Source organism: Petaurus breviceps, unplaced genomic scaffold, assembly GCF_028583685.1.
Source record: "Petaurus breviceps papuanus isolate PSGF00001 unplaced genomic scaffold, PetGlider_PUasm1.0 229, whole genome shotgun sequence".
Classification (NCBI taxonomy): Eukaryota; Metazoa; Chordata; class Mammalia; order Diprotodontia; family Petauridae; genus Petaurus; species Petaurus breviceps.
This window is the reverse complement of record NW_027185903.1, coordinates 15,613,720-15,627,647: the sequence shown is the minus strand read 5'-3', so window position 1 is coordinate 15,627,647 and position 13,928 is coordinate 15,613,720. Positions and strand designations below refer to the sequence as shown.

General features: G+C 39.6%; 1 protein-coding gene across 1 annotated transcript in view; it reads right to left on the bottom strand.

The window, feature by feature from the left end:
* Positions 1-13,598, bottom strand: part of IQGAP2 (IQ motif containing GTPase activating protein 2) — a 369,993-nt gene extending 356,395 nt beyond the window's left edge. The window contains exon 1 of the mRNA XM_069096257.1: positions 13,168-13,598. Within this exon, the coding sequence (XP_068952358.1) occupies positions 13,168-13,216 (49 nt within the window). The 5' untranslated portion in view covers positions 13,217-13,598. The remainder of the gene's footprint in view (positions 1-13,167) is intronic.
* Positions 13,599-13,928: the final 330 nt, after the last annotated feature.

The following is a 13,928-nucleotide window of genomic DNA, read 5'->3' as shown; positions in this document are numbered from 1 at the left end:
GGGAGGGGAGGGGAGGGAGAGGGACAGTGTAATGGAAATGTAAATTTAAAGATCTTCCCTGCCCCTAGGCCAAAGTGCACCTGGAGCCAGGGGTGGAAAGCTTGTTTTTCAGTAGATACTTTTTGATTGGCCAGTGGGTCAATAAGGTTGTTACATTCTCTGAGCCAGGAGAAGGCTATATAAGCCCTGATGTGGAGCTTTGTTTTGGGGCTCACTTTGAGAAGTGTTCTGTGATTTGATCTGAATTCTGGGGTTTGATCAGATGAAACTATGGGAAGCCGTTGTTGAGAGTCCCCCGGCTTTGAAAAACCCAGATGTTTATTTGGTATGGATGTAATGGTTGGACAGTTTGGAAATCTGTCTACTTGATCTGTTTCTGTCTTGATAATTCTGTCTGTATATTCTTAAATTCGGGGTGCTGACCTTTTTCCCCTAAACGAGGTAAACGATACATGTTTGACTGATTAAAGTAAGCTTGTTAAGCCTTTTTGAGTTGCTTTCCTTTTAGCAAAGCAGATCCAAGAACCTGTGTTAGCAGACACCCTAGGGACGCTGGGGTGCTTGCTGCTACAGACAGGCACAGGGAGAGGAAGAGGGACAGGGAGAAGAGAAGAAGAGAAGGGGAGAGAGAGAGAGGGGGAGAGAGGCAGCAAGAGAGGGGAGGGGGAAGAGAAAGAGAGAGGGATGGAGAAAAGGGGAGAAGGGGAGGGAGAGAGGGACAGAGAGAGAGAGCACAGCAAATCTTTCCTCTTACTTGAAATGATTTGCAGTGGAAATCGAAGTTGTTTTTAAGACTAGGAAAACAAAGATTCATTTGAACATCATCTTCTAAACTGATAAATGTCAAACAGTTCCTGCATTGATTCACCTGACTTCAGGTTTCAAAGATAAGAGTATGGCTGGAAGGGGCAGTTTCTATGCCCAAGAATAATTTCCCAGCAGCATATTACTTACAAGTTAAGTTTAAGATTTTGCCCAAGTTCAGCAACTTTATTTTGTTATTTGTGAGGGGTAGAGTTGTAGAGGAAGGACAGGTTAAAAAAAAAGACAGGGAAATGTATTTTTATTTAGAAAAGTGGAGGGAAATGGGCATGAAACTTTTATATACCACTAAGTGACTTTTTGAAGTCAGCACCTATATCATGTGAAAGCTATCAGATTGAGATGAGCTGATAAAAGTAAGTTTCTAATTTAGATAGAGTATACATAGGCAGCAAAATGGCATCCAGATATACATCAGTACAAGAAGCAAAGATTCAAGTTAGTCAAGAAATCACAAACATATCTATTTCCACAAATGTGGGTCCTATAATTATTAAGTATATAACTAAGACTCCATCATGAGAGGCAATTTGGCATAGTAGAAAAGGCACTGGCTTCACATTCAAATGGGCCTCAGTTTTTTTATTTATAAAGGAGATTAATAATAATTAATAATAATAGGTGATTTCTAAGGTTCCTTCTTGGTCTAAATCAATACTCTTATGATTTTATATGTAATACACATTTCCAAAGAAACAACATTAAGACAAATTGTTAGTTCACTTCATTTGAAATAACACGTAAAAAAGATAAGGAGAAAATATTAAATGCAAAAGTTCCCATCATTTTTTTTTACTTGGTGAGTAAACTTATCTGTGTTGGAAGGGAGGAAGGAAGAAAGGGAGGAAGGGAGGGAGAGAGGAAGGAAGGAAAGAAGCAAGGAAGGAAGGGGATGTCTTTCTTACTGACTCTTACTTGTTTTTCATGGTCTTTCACATCTTTTTCATGCAAGCAAGTCTTGTTATCCAAGATTTTAGTCACCACTGAAAACTCACTCAGCCAACAGAGAATTCACACCAGATTGTGCTGGAGCTACAACTGATCTTTTTTTTTTTTTTCCTCAGTTTGAGCTCACACACCTCAGAAACTGAGCTACCAGTCAGGAACTGATTTATTGTTTTGTTGTCTAGACTTAAGAAAGTGGTGAATTCCCCACCTCTAAGGGATACCTATGCTCTCCCCATCTCAGATAGATGTTCTGAAATCCACCTTACATAGGTTCTCTGACTAGGTACATCCTATATACCCTTTGAAACCTGACCTTATTTCATCCTTGTATATACTAAATTCAACAAAGAACTAGTGATTATTAGGTACTATTTAAAGAAAAAGCAAAGCTAGAGTAAAGTATTGGATAAAACACAGACCTGTGATATGCATAAAGAATATCGGATAAAAGAATCTTTTTGAGGTATACTTATCTGTTCTCACTTGAAAAAACCTGTAAGAATTGTGAAAGTTGTTAACTGTACATTAAAAACGTCTTTCCTTCTTTTCACTAGGGGTGTATTTGTTCTTACACACTTCATACCTACACACATACACACACACAGACACAAACACAAACACACACGAACCATAACAAAAACATTGCAGATGAAACTCTAAGGAATGGGACTGCCATTTACTAAAATCTTGCCAACATTTAACATAAGACAGAGCTAAAAATCCTTCTAAATGACATTTCAATTTCTTCAAGACACACAAATGAACCAAAAACATACCATTAGCCATTATTTAACAAAACCTAGACATTGCTCACTTGAAGGCACTAACTCCCCAGAGAAATCTGAGAACTAAAATTACCACAGATAATCCTTTCAACAGAAAAAAAGAAAAAAGCCTCCTCTCTGAGACATGGAGGTGACAGATCGTAGTTTGGTTTTTTTTTTTTCCTCCTTACTCTGGAAGAGCTGAATGACTATAAAAAACTTTTAAAACATATTCAAAATATTAATATCATATCTAGAATTTTCTTTAATAAAATCTGATTGTTCCCCCCTTAGATTTCAACTGTTAAAAGAGGAGTTTGGCAGAAATCAAAGCAAATCATTAGCATAGATTTAAAAGTTTGGCACAATTTCAATGAATGTATTTGTTGAATTGCATCAATTAAGAAACTACCCCCATAAGATTAACCCAGTAAATACCTCCTTACCCAAAGGTACCTTTATCAAACCAATTTCTTCTCTCCAAACTCAGCAGCAGGTAGATGTCAAAATCCAGCACTTTACTCACAGCACAGATCCTCACTTAGAGAAGACTCCAGATCTGTGATTTTATAGACACAGGCAATTCCCAGTGTGGAAACTCCCTCCATTAATGCAAACCAGCAACTTGTCTCTAATTTATAGTCTCAGAAAGTTGCCTCAGGCAACTGAGAGATTAAGTGACTTGGTTCACAGTGAACAGTATGCATTCACTGGCAGGCCTTGAACCCAGATCTGCCTCATTCCAAGGTCTGCTGTCCTCATTCACAAAGCCATGCTGTCAGAACAGATTAACTTTTGTAAAAGACAAAAAGAGTATAAATCTACAAGATTGGTGCTCTGGTTTTAAAGTTTAGATGCAGCAAATTAGAGTAAAAAAAAGGGGTTGCTAAGTTATAATAGATGGTAAGGGAAAGGCAAAAAAAATTTTTTTTAAGCCAGATACAGGGACTGAAAGGGCCCAACAGACTTTTGGGGGGAGGGGGGGGCATTTAGCGCACTTCCAGACAATCTTATGTATTTCATTTGACCCTCTGGACATGAGTGAGTTGCAGCACAGTACCAAATGCTCATAATGATGGCCCTGACTAATCAAGTAGGGTCAGTTTGAGAGTCAGGGAGAAAAGATAATCAGTATGAGAAAGATGACCATTCAAAATGACTAAAATAAAAGTTTAGATGCTTAAAAATACAAACTCTGCTATTTAGAAGGAGAAGGGAGAAATTTAACTATGCAGAATGACTCCTTCCCTAACCATTCTAGTAGTCCCAACTACTTTGAATTTGAGGAATTCGTAAGTTACAAATTTATTAACTTTGTGAATACAATGAACACACAAAACAGTAAGTGAATTTGACAAAGACCAACTATAAAATAAAGACTTTGTTCAGATGACTAACTAGGAGAAAAAATTTCACAAAGTGCAAAAATGTGAAATATCACTTCAGTGCCAATAATTTGAAATATAGTACTTCATGGTCAACTTAGGATGTAAAATGTCAGCATAAGTGCTTTTGACTATATTTAAGTTTGCTAGCAAAACCCTATAAAGTAGGGGTGTCAAATGGAAACAGGCCACTGATTCGGGATTCCTACAAGGTGCCTACTGACTTAGTTTTAAAATGTTATGTTTTATTGTATTTTTATTTGTTTTGTTAAATATTTCCCAATTACATTTTCATCTGGTAGGTACATGTGGCCAGCCTTTATGACATCTCTGATTTAGGTCTTTAAGTTCTTTTTTTTTTTGAATGATTAATTGATGCTTTTTGATTTAATGTCAGTATTTTCAGATATATCCAAACACACCCAAAAAGCTTTCTCATTTACCAAAGAACAATAGTTGAACTTTAAACAGTTAAACAAAACTGAGTATATACTGGTAAGTACTCTTAGAATTCTGCACTCAGTTCCTCGATGCTCTACCAAAAAGGAGGAAGGTATATTTCCTTTCTCCACCACCAGTTAATTTCCATGGGTTTTTTTCCCGAATTCCTCAAAATCACCATTTCTTAAAGTACATCAATGTTTCATTACATTTATAGACCATCATTTACTCAGCTCTTCTTCAGAAGACAGGCTTTGTTTCCCATTTGTTTTTCTTTCAACAAAAAGCTTCCATCCAATGGTTTTAGGCAGCTAGGGTGGTAAAGGGGATATAGAGCTGGGTTGGGAGTCAAGAAGACCTGAATTCAAATCCAGCCTCAGACAGCAATGTGATCCTGGACAAACCACTTAACCTGTCAGTCTCAATTTCCTCAAATGTAAAATGGGGATAATAAAAGTACTTATTTCCCAGGGTTGTTTTAAAGAGCAAAAGTGCTTAGCATTGTGGTTGGCACATAAGTAGGTGCTTAATAAATGTTTGTTTTCTTCCTTCCTTTCAGAAATGACAAGGAGAACTTCACTCAAGAATAAGATTTAAAACTGGAGAGAACCTTCTAGGTCAAGACTCTGATTTTATAGATGAATGAACTGAGGCCTAAAATGGTGACTTGCCAAAGGCCTCACAGGTAAAGTAGAGACATCTAGTCAAGTCAACTAGAATTTATTAAGAACCTACTATGGGAGCGGCCAGGTAGCACAGAGTAAGAGCACTGGCTCCAGTGTCAGGATGACCTGGGGATCGAATCCCGGGCTCAGATACTCAGCACCACATCCAGAAATAACTGGCTGTGTAACCTTGAGCAAGTTACTTAACCCCGATTGCTTTAAAAAAAAAAAAAGAACCTATTATGTTAGGCACTGAGCATACAAAGAAAGGCCAAAAAACAGACCCAGTTTTCAAGGAGTTCATAAGTCTAATGGGTGGTACGATATGCAAACAATCATATATAGACAAAATATTACACAGGTGTAGCAGTAGGTAAGTCCCAAGCCTGGAGTCAGAAAAAACCCTCTTTGCTGAGTTCAAATCTGGCCTCAGACATTTACTAGCTGTGTGACCCTGAGCAAGTCATTTCACTGTTTGCCTCAGTTTCCTCATCTATAAAATGAATTGATGAAGGAAATGGCAAAACATTCCTGTGTCTTTGCCAAGAAAATCCCAAACGGGGTCAGAAAGAGTCAGAGAACTGAAAAACGAATGAACAACAAATACACAGAATAAATAAGAGACTCTCAGAGGGAAGGCATTAAGATTAAGGAAGACTACGAAGGGCTTTTTGTAGAAGGTAGAACTTCAGTTGGGACTTGAAAACCAGGAAATGGAGGCAAAGAAGGAAGAGGCTTCTAGGCATGCAAGACAGTAGTGGAAAATGCCAGGAGTCTAGAGATGGCATGTCTTGTTTGAGGATCAGGAAGGAGGCCAGTGTCCCCAGATCAAAGATTAGGAGGAGGGGAGTAACATGGAAGACTGAAAAGGTAGGAAGGAGCCAGGTTGTAAAGGGCTTTGAACCCCTAAATTGAGGATTTTATACTTAATCCTGGAGGAAGCCAGAAACCACTGGAATTTATTTAACTCAGGTTCTCTGACTCCACATCTGACAATTGTTCCATTACTATTCCATTGCTATATTTTTAACATTCAGAACTATGGTGACAAGTCAAATTCTCTTTCTTTATCTATTAAATAAATTTGTAAATCGCTAAGTTTTTTACTTTAAGCACCAGATTTTCACATGCCTCTGATTTTCACCAATTCATTTGCAAAGGCATATATGTGTTATAGAAGGGATTCCTTTGGTTTATGTGTTGAGATGGCTGCTTGAGAATGTTCCTTGAGAACTCTCAAATTCTATGATTTGTAATAACATCCTTACCCCATCCTACTATCTCCCATAACACTAGAACAAGGACAATCAAAACATCTGTGAAACACTTAGGATCAATTCAGACGTTCCCATGAAAATGTAATGAAAAACAAGGTATCAAGAAGCTGCTGCTCGAAGAAAAAATAAGAAATACAAGATAAATATGCCAACAAGGAAGTGAGGGAGAACATGGCTAATAGGGAATTGAAAGCCAGAAGTAGTTTCAGATCCCAGTGGTGATACCTGCAAACAGCTGTGACCTCAGGTAAATGCTTAAGTGCCCAGGGTTCTATGTCTATGAGATAAGGGGGCCAGACTAGTTCAGTCCCAAATTTCCGTAACACTCTAAGAAGCAGAAGGAAAGGAGAACATAGCTTCTTATTAGTATAAGAAATCATAAACATAAAGCATAATGGTTGCTCCAACATTTCTTATGAGTTATGGGGATGTAGCTTCTTTACCTGGCAATATGGAGAAGGAGAGGGCTAGACTTAAGAGTCAGAAAGACTTCGGTTCAAATCCAGTTTCTGACCCTTACTGGCTGTATGACCCTAGACAAGTCCCTTAATTTCTCAAGTTTCATTCTCATCAGCTGTGATCAAGGCAGTCAGGCTCAATAACTTCTAACATCCCTTCTCACTCTAAATCTGCCAAGCATTTTTATATACGAGTTACTCTTCAGTGTCATCTAGATTTCCAGTTACACACACTATAAAGATATTTTCTTATACTATATCTTTTATAAAAACCCACAAATTTGTAAATAAAGTAGTATTTCAGCATTAACTATTTTAATATATTTTTTTACCTTACATTTACAGATTATTCCCACCTCGTAAGAGATTTGTTGTACAATGTAAAATAGTTAACAAGACTTAATACAATGCAAATGATACAATAACTAATAAAAGCAATAATATCTCATCTGAAAGTACATGCAACATTTCACATCTCTAATACCTTCCACCTCTCTTTTTTTTTAATTAACAGAAATCTATTTATCACCCTCCTACCTCTCCCACTCCATTAAACACAACCAATTTCTTGTAACAAATATGCATAGACAAGCAAAACAAATTCCCTCAATGACTGTGTATATTGAGTGTATACATGTATATTTATATCTATCTCCTCATGTATCCTGCATATGTGTGTGTAACTAGGTATCTCCTGAACCCTAAATCTATCACATCTCTATAATAGATGGCAAATTTCATCATTGGTCCTGTGGGTTCTAAATAGTCATTGTACTGATCACAGTTCTTACAACTTTTAAAGTTGTTTGTTTTTAGTGTTATAATTGTATAAATCGTTCTCCTGGTTCTATTCATTTCTTTCTTCATCAGTTTATAAAAGTCCTCAGTTCACTTTTGTAATATTGATGTTACAGTAATTGTTCTTGTTCTGCTTACTTCACTCTGCATCAGTTCATATAAATATTTGTCTTTTTGAAATGCTTCCTCATTTCTTAGAATATAATAGCATTCTCTCACTTTCATATACCATGACTTATTCAGCCATTTCTCAACTAGTGGATATCCTCTCAATTTTTTGCTACCACAAAAAGTTACTATAAATATTTTTGTACTTTTCTTTTTTTCTTTGATTTATTTTGTTTTTTGCTTTTTTGGAGGGGAGAAGGCAGGGCAATTGGGGTTACGTGACTTGCCCAAGGTCACACAGCTAGTGTGTGTCAAGTGTATGAGGTCACATTTGAACTCAGGTCCTCCTGACTCCAGGGTGGGTGCTCTATTCACTTCACCAGCTAGCCTCCCCTTTTCTTTGATCTTTTAATGCAATCTACTTATTAAAACACAAAGCGGTTACAATGACTGTTAAAGTTCCTAGTAGGGAACTGGTAAAATTATACCTGAACTTTAATAATATATATATTTTTCAAAAGCTCAGTAGATCAGAAAGAATGGTGGAAATCCAATGGGTTATATATGAGGGCTAAGAAGTGTCCTGAATAAATAGCGCTTCTAGGTTCCATTTGAAGCCACAGCCCTTCCTGACAAATTTTATTTAAACTTCATCTGCACCTGAGCTTATCACAGCTACAGAATTTTAGTGCATTAGTTTTTTATTGTTGTTGTGAGGATTTTACAAATAACACCTGTATGTTTCTCTTGCTCTTTAAACTAGTTAAGCTACTAATACCCTAGCCTGGAAATTGTGAGTCTTTTAATATGCAAAAAATTTTTTTAAAAAAGCAAACATACTCAATACAGCAATAAAATCAAATTCTCTAACACGTTTATCTATTAACATTTTCCTAAGCTTAGCCTGGGCAGCGCTAGCAATTTGGCAGAAGTCTTCCAGGTTTGTGTAATTTTTGTGTATATGACTAAGGTATGATAACTCGACATTTTATAGAATAGTTCCTTTAAATTTTTAACAAAGTACAAACATGGGGAATATAAATTACTTTTTGTTCTGGATGCAAATTCACATTGATAGTAGCTGACATTCATATGACCCTTAAAGTATGCAAATAAAAATGATGGCTTACATCATCTCTTTTAAAAGTCACAACAACTTTGTGAAATAAATACTATAGGTATTACACATTTTACAGTTATGGAAATTGAAGCATAAATAGGTTCAGTGACTTGTAGAATATAATAGGGATGCTAAGTGTCAGAAATCAAGTTCATCACTCTTTCTACCAGGACCCCACCCTTGAACATGACAGGTGTCATAAAGAACCATGCCAGACTCTCCAAGAAGCTGCTCAGTGAGAATCAGCTGGTATCAGTCTCTCACCCACATACATACAGATCACCCTATACTTGATTAAAAAAAAAAGTTAAGATCAGTTCTAAGTAGAGACATAATCCTGTTTTACAGCTCTTCTGAGTTAAGGTACTTCACTGTACTGTAGTCTAGTCTCTACCCCTTTTTTCCATCAAAGTCCTCCAAAGCTAGAATGCATTCATTCCTTCCTTACCTCCTCCTTGTAGAGTTCTTGGAATATTCCAGGAAGGGCCATCACAAGTAGCACCTCCTACATGAGCCCTATCCTGATACCCTATTACTAGAACCCTCTCTCTCCAGAAGTTATTTTCTATTTATTTACCTGTGTACAAGATGTCTTGCTCCCCCCCCCAATAGAATATAAGACCCTTAAAAGCAGGGACAGTTGCACTAATCAAAAGTGTCTGTTGCAGTGAGTTATACTGTTGAATTCATCTCTAATATTAAATAGAAGTGGAAAACATTTTTTTATTTGCATTTAAGAGATAGCAAAACTAAGCTTAAGCTCATCCTTCTACAACTGAGATCTTTTTTTCTTATAAATGTGAATTTTCTGCCCAATTATACAGAACCTCTTCACACTGTCTCATCTAAAGGCCATTTGTCTATATCTGACTATAAATCTTCCAGAGCAACAAACCCAACATCCTGGGTTGGGTCCCTTCCACCAAGTTTCTTCACATTACACAGACTAGTGCAAGACAAAAGTTGTCCTGCTACTTCCCAGAAATTTCAATAAAAGAATTTTATAAACGGCATTGTCTCAAAAAGAACATAATTCAAAAACAACCTGTAGCAGCTAAAAATAAGTCACTATTCTCCAAAAAAAAATATTTCACAATTAAGCAGTCAAGTATTTTAAAAATCTATCTGGAAAGAGGAAGAATGGAATTATATTCTCCAATTTTTCCAGATGGGGTAGGTAACCAGTTTTAGAATATAAACTTTTTACAGCCAGGGATAGTTTAGTGTTCTTTGTATCACAGTGCATAGGACAGTGTCTTAGCACATTGGAGGCACTATTGACATTGACATCTGATTTTTTTAATCAATGATGGAACTGAGACTCTAATTTAGTTCCCTCACCTTTGAAATGAAGGGGATGAACCAATCTTTAGAAGTCCCTTTCAGCTCTAAAGTCCCCCAGTTTAAGTTGTTTAATTGCAAGGAGTTAGACTGAAGGATCTAAGTTTGGAACAAACCTCAGAGAGCTTACCAGTTCTATAGGTACACTAAGGAAACTAAAGCCCAAGTGACTTGCTCAAGGTCTCACAGATAACAGTAGATTATTCTCAACAGGAACCAGCCTTGTATTTTGTACATACAGAGATACACAACAGCCTGTTTTTTCTAACTTTCCTTATTCCTTATTATTCTTTAGTATTAATTTAAGAATTACAAATTTAAGTTCATTGTACCAGCATCTGCCAATCACTTCTAAAAAAAACATTTTTGGGAGTGGTTAATGCAGTTTTTAATCTAGTGATGCTTATCTCAAAAACAGCTTTTCAACAGTACCCACCCTACTCCCCACATCCCATGCACAGTTTAGCTTGCTGATTTGTCTCATTCAGAGATATAAAGCTATAGCACTAAATAGCTTTACATATTTAAAGCAAGGTATGGCCATTACTTAAGAATAATGTTAGGTTATGCTATTTAATTCAATGGCAAGATGTGTGAATGAGTCACAGACTTCAGTAATTTTCTCATCTGTCAGAAACTTGAGCCTTTATGGAGGACTCATTGAGAAGTCCCACAAACATAGGCTTCTGCATTGTATTTTGCAGATCCTTAGATCTGAGATTTTTGGACAGTATATTGTTAATTGTCATTTAATTGAGCTACTAAAGTATTTTAGAAAGAAAGTGGAGGAGGGAAAACAAGGGGAATTCCCTTACTAATTCACAATTATGAAGCACAAACCTGGAGTCCCTAATCCACCATAACACTCAACTCTGTTTTAAATCATATAACCGCTAAAAATGATTATATTTTTAAAAGAAACTTCAAATTGTTTTATGCTCAGGAGGCAAGCACTTAAATTTGTACTTCTTACTTTTCCTTAATGCAATTACGGTTTAGGTTAAGTGTTTATAATCTTGTTTGGGGAAAGAAAAGTGGAGGAAGAAGAGTATTGTCTTAAACATAGGGTGTTTTGGGGGGTGGGAGAATGCACCCCTACTTAATTACAAAACCCACAAACTCAGAAAAGGATGTGAGGGGAAGGGAGGAACAAACACCACACTGTAGACCAAGGAAGCATTCATCATCCATTCCTACAGTTCTAGTATGGTCTTTCAGTGATAAAATTTATTTTGGGGTCTCAACCAGACAAGAGGCTAGAACACTAAATGTCAAACTTTATATTTACAGGTTAAAGGTCTCCTTTTTTGTACTACTTTTTTGTACTTGTTTGCCAGAAGCAAATATAAATTATTAGGACGTATTAGTTTAAACACCTTTCAAATACATGGCAAGAAATCCACTGCCCAGAGTCTAATTTAAAAAAAAGTGGAAGTTTGCTATTTTTCTTAAAGTACACATTAGGCAATCAAATTCGTTAATATCAATTTTTAATGCAGGAAAATAAAGCAGGCAAAAACAGGATATAACATAATAGCAGAAGTCCTTGAACCAATGCGAACATTAACCCTTAAGTAATCGGTAAACATGAAAAATGCACACCTACTTTAAACAGTTGATGTGCTTGCAGGCTGTGTGATTTACCCAAGTGCAAACTGATTATGTTCTCCTGTTTGTGCCTGATGATGCAGTTACCCAAACAACTAACAGGGCGTAGGATCAACTGTTGAATGCATTTTCCTCCATCGAACAGAAACTTGTATGACTGACATGTCACACACATGGGAGGCATTAACCTCCTTTTCCTGACCCTCCTGTCTAAAGAGGGCGGCCTGGGAAAAGGTGGGTTCACACAGCCTAGAAGCCCAGCTCAGCAAGTCTGTGAAAATCTGTCTCCTGGGCACCTCAGAATTTCTAAAACGATCATTTCAAATGCTGTGACAGGTGCCACAGGGATCCGCACCCGGAGCTTTGTCTTGGCTAAAAATTAAATTAGTCTTCCAAGCAGTCCCTGAACAGTGGCTTAATTATCAGTGCCCAGCCCCTCAGAGATATGGCCAACTCCGCCCCCCACATATACACACTTTTTTTTTTAAGGAAAAAAAAAAGAAACCACTTCCTGGCACATGTTTAGGACTCTGAACTCAGTACACGGAGCCACGTGGTTGGTGCTAATCTGGCCAGATCCACTCATGATCAGCTGCATTTCTCCTGCAGCCTACTTCCAAGGACTGCCTCTCACTCTGTAATCATATACCATCTCGTTCAAGTCACGCGGCCTCAAACTCGTTCCCCGGAGCGCAATGCCCTAGCCCTCCAGCTGCAACCATCCCAGAGCCACTCATTTCAGGCTAGAGACCAGCGAAAGGGAGGGGTTTGGGGGAGGGGACCAGACATCCCTAAAGTCTCACACGCTCGCATGAACACTGGAACACGCACACACACCTGTGAGAAAGAACCCGGCTCCTCCCACCGAGGCCGGGATGAGAGAAGCCGGCTCTGCCCAGGGTGCCAACTTGCTTCCCACGCATAGCCTGGCATCAGTGGAGACAGGAGGCGTGGAGAGAGCCCACTAAGGGGCGGTAGACCTCAGCACTCACCTGCAACCCCAGGAAGCACACTTTCCTTGGCTTACTGCCTGATGTGGCTGGGGTTTGAAAACGGACGGCGCCCCTAAACGCCCCCCCCGAACCCCCGATCGCCAGTCCCAGGCTGAACAGCTGCTGGTGACACTTCACGCTCACCTTACACCCCTAACCCTTCTGAGGTGCTCTCCACTAGGGGACTACAGAGTTGGGGAGAGGGAGAAGGAGTAGAAGGAAGCGAAGGGGGAGGAGGAAGAAACCACAGGGCGCTTTACAACTACAGCTTCCAACTTTGTCAGCCATGCAGTCGGGTTTCCCTCCCTTCCCCTCCTCCCCGCGCATCCGGGCCCCTTTCTGCAAGTTCGCCTCCCTTTCCACAGGTTACTTTTTGTGGACCTTGGCTGTGTAGCCATCTCCAGGGGGGAGCGCCAGGTTAGCGCGGCGAGAGAACTTACAGCCATATCGAGGTCTCTGCAAGGGCGACGACAATTCTTCATGATGCATCCTGCGCTGCTCCCGCGACTCCGCGGCCGGCTCGGTGCGCTCTTGCCTCTGCGGCTCGGGGCTCCGCTCGGCTCGCTTTTACAGCGCTCGGGACGGCTTCGGGCTGCGGCGCCACGCTCCTCCGTAGTCCGCAGCTGTCGGTCTTTCTGCCCCCCTCTCACCTTCTCCTGATAAGTGATTTGCTACCTTCCAGCACTCTCCTAGGCGCCCGCAGCTACTGCCCTGCTCTACGATTACTCAGCTCTGTGCGCTGACACCCGGAGGAAAAGTGAACTCTCCTCCCTCCCTCCAGCCGCCACCGCCTCCTCCTCCTCCCCCATCGTGTTTCCTTTCTCCTGCAACCCTGCCCCGTTATTCACACCCAGGCTGGGAGCTGGGGCCGCGGGGTAGCGGCCCCTACCGCCCATAGTAGGGCACTGCATGGAGTCCAGGGGACACCCCCCTCCCTAAGCAGCCCCCTCCCGCCACCCAGGCCCGCCGGGGTCTCGGAGGAGGGGGCGGGCCGGCGGGAAGCTGCACCGCAATGGTTGCAGAAACCCTTGCGCGCGCGAACGCATATGCACACACACACACACACAACACACACACACACAAAAGCTTGTTAGTTGGTGGCGGGCGATCGGAGCCCTGTTCCGCTGCAAGAATTATTTTGTTTTTCGTGGTTTTGTTTTTTTTTTTTCTTTTCATTTCTGGCGGTTTAGGGGTGGAAATG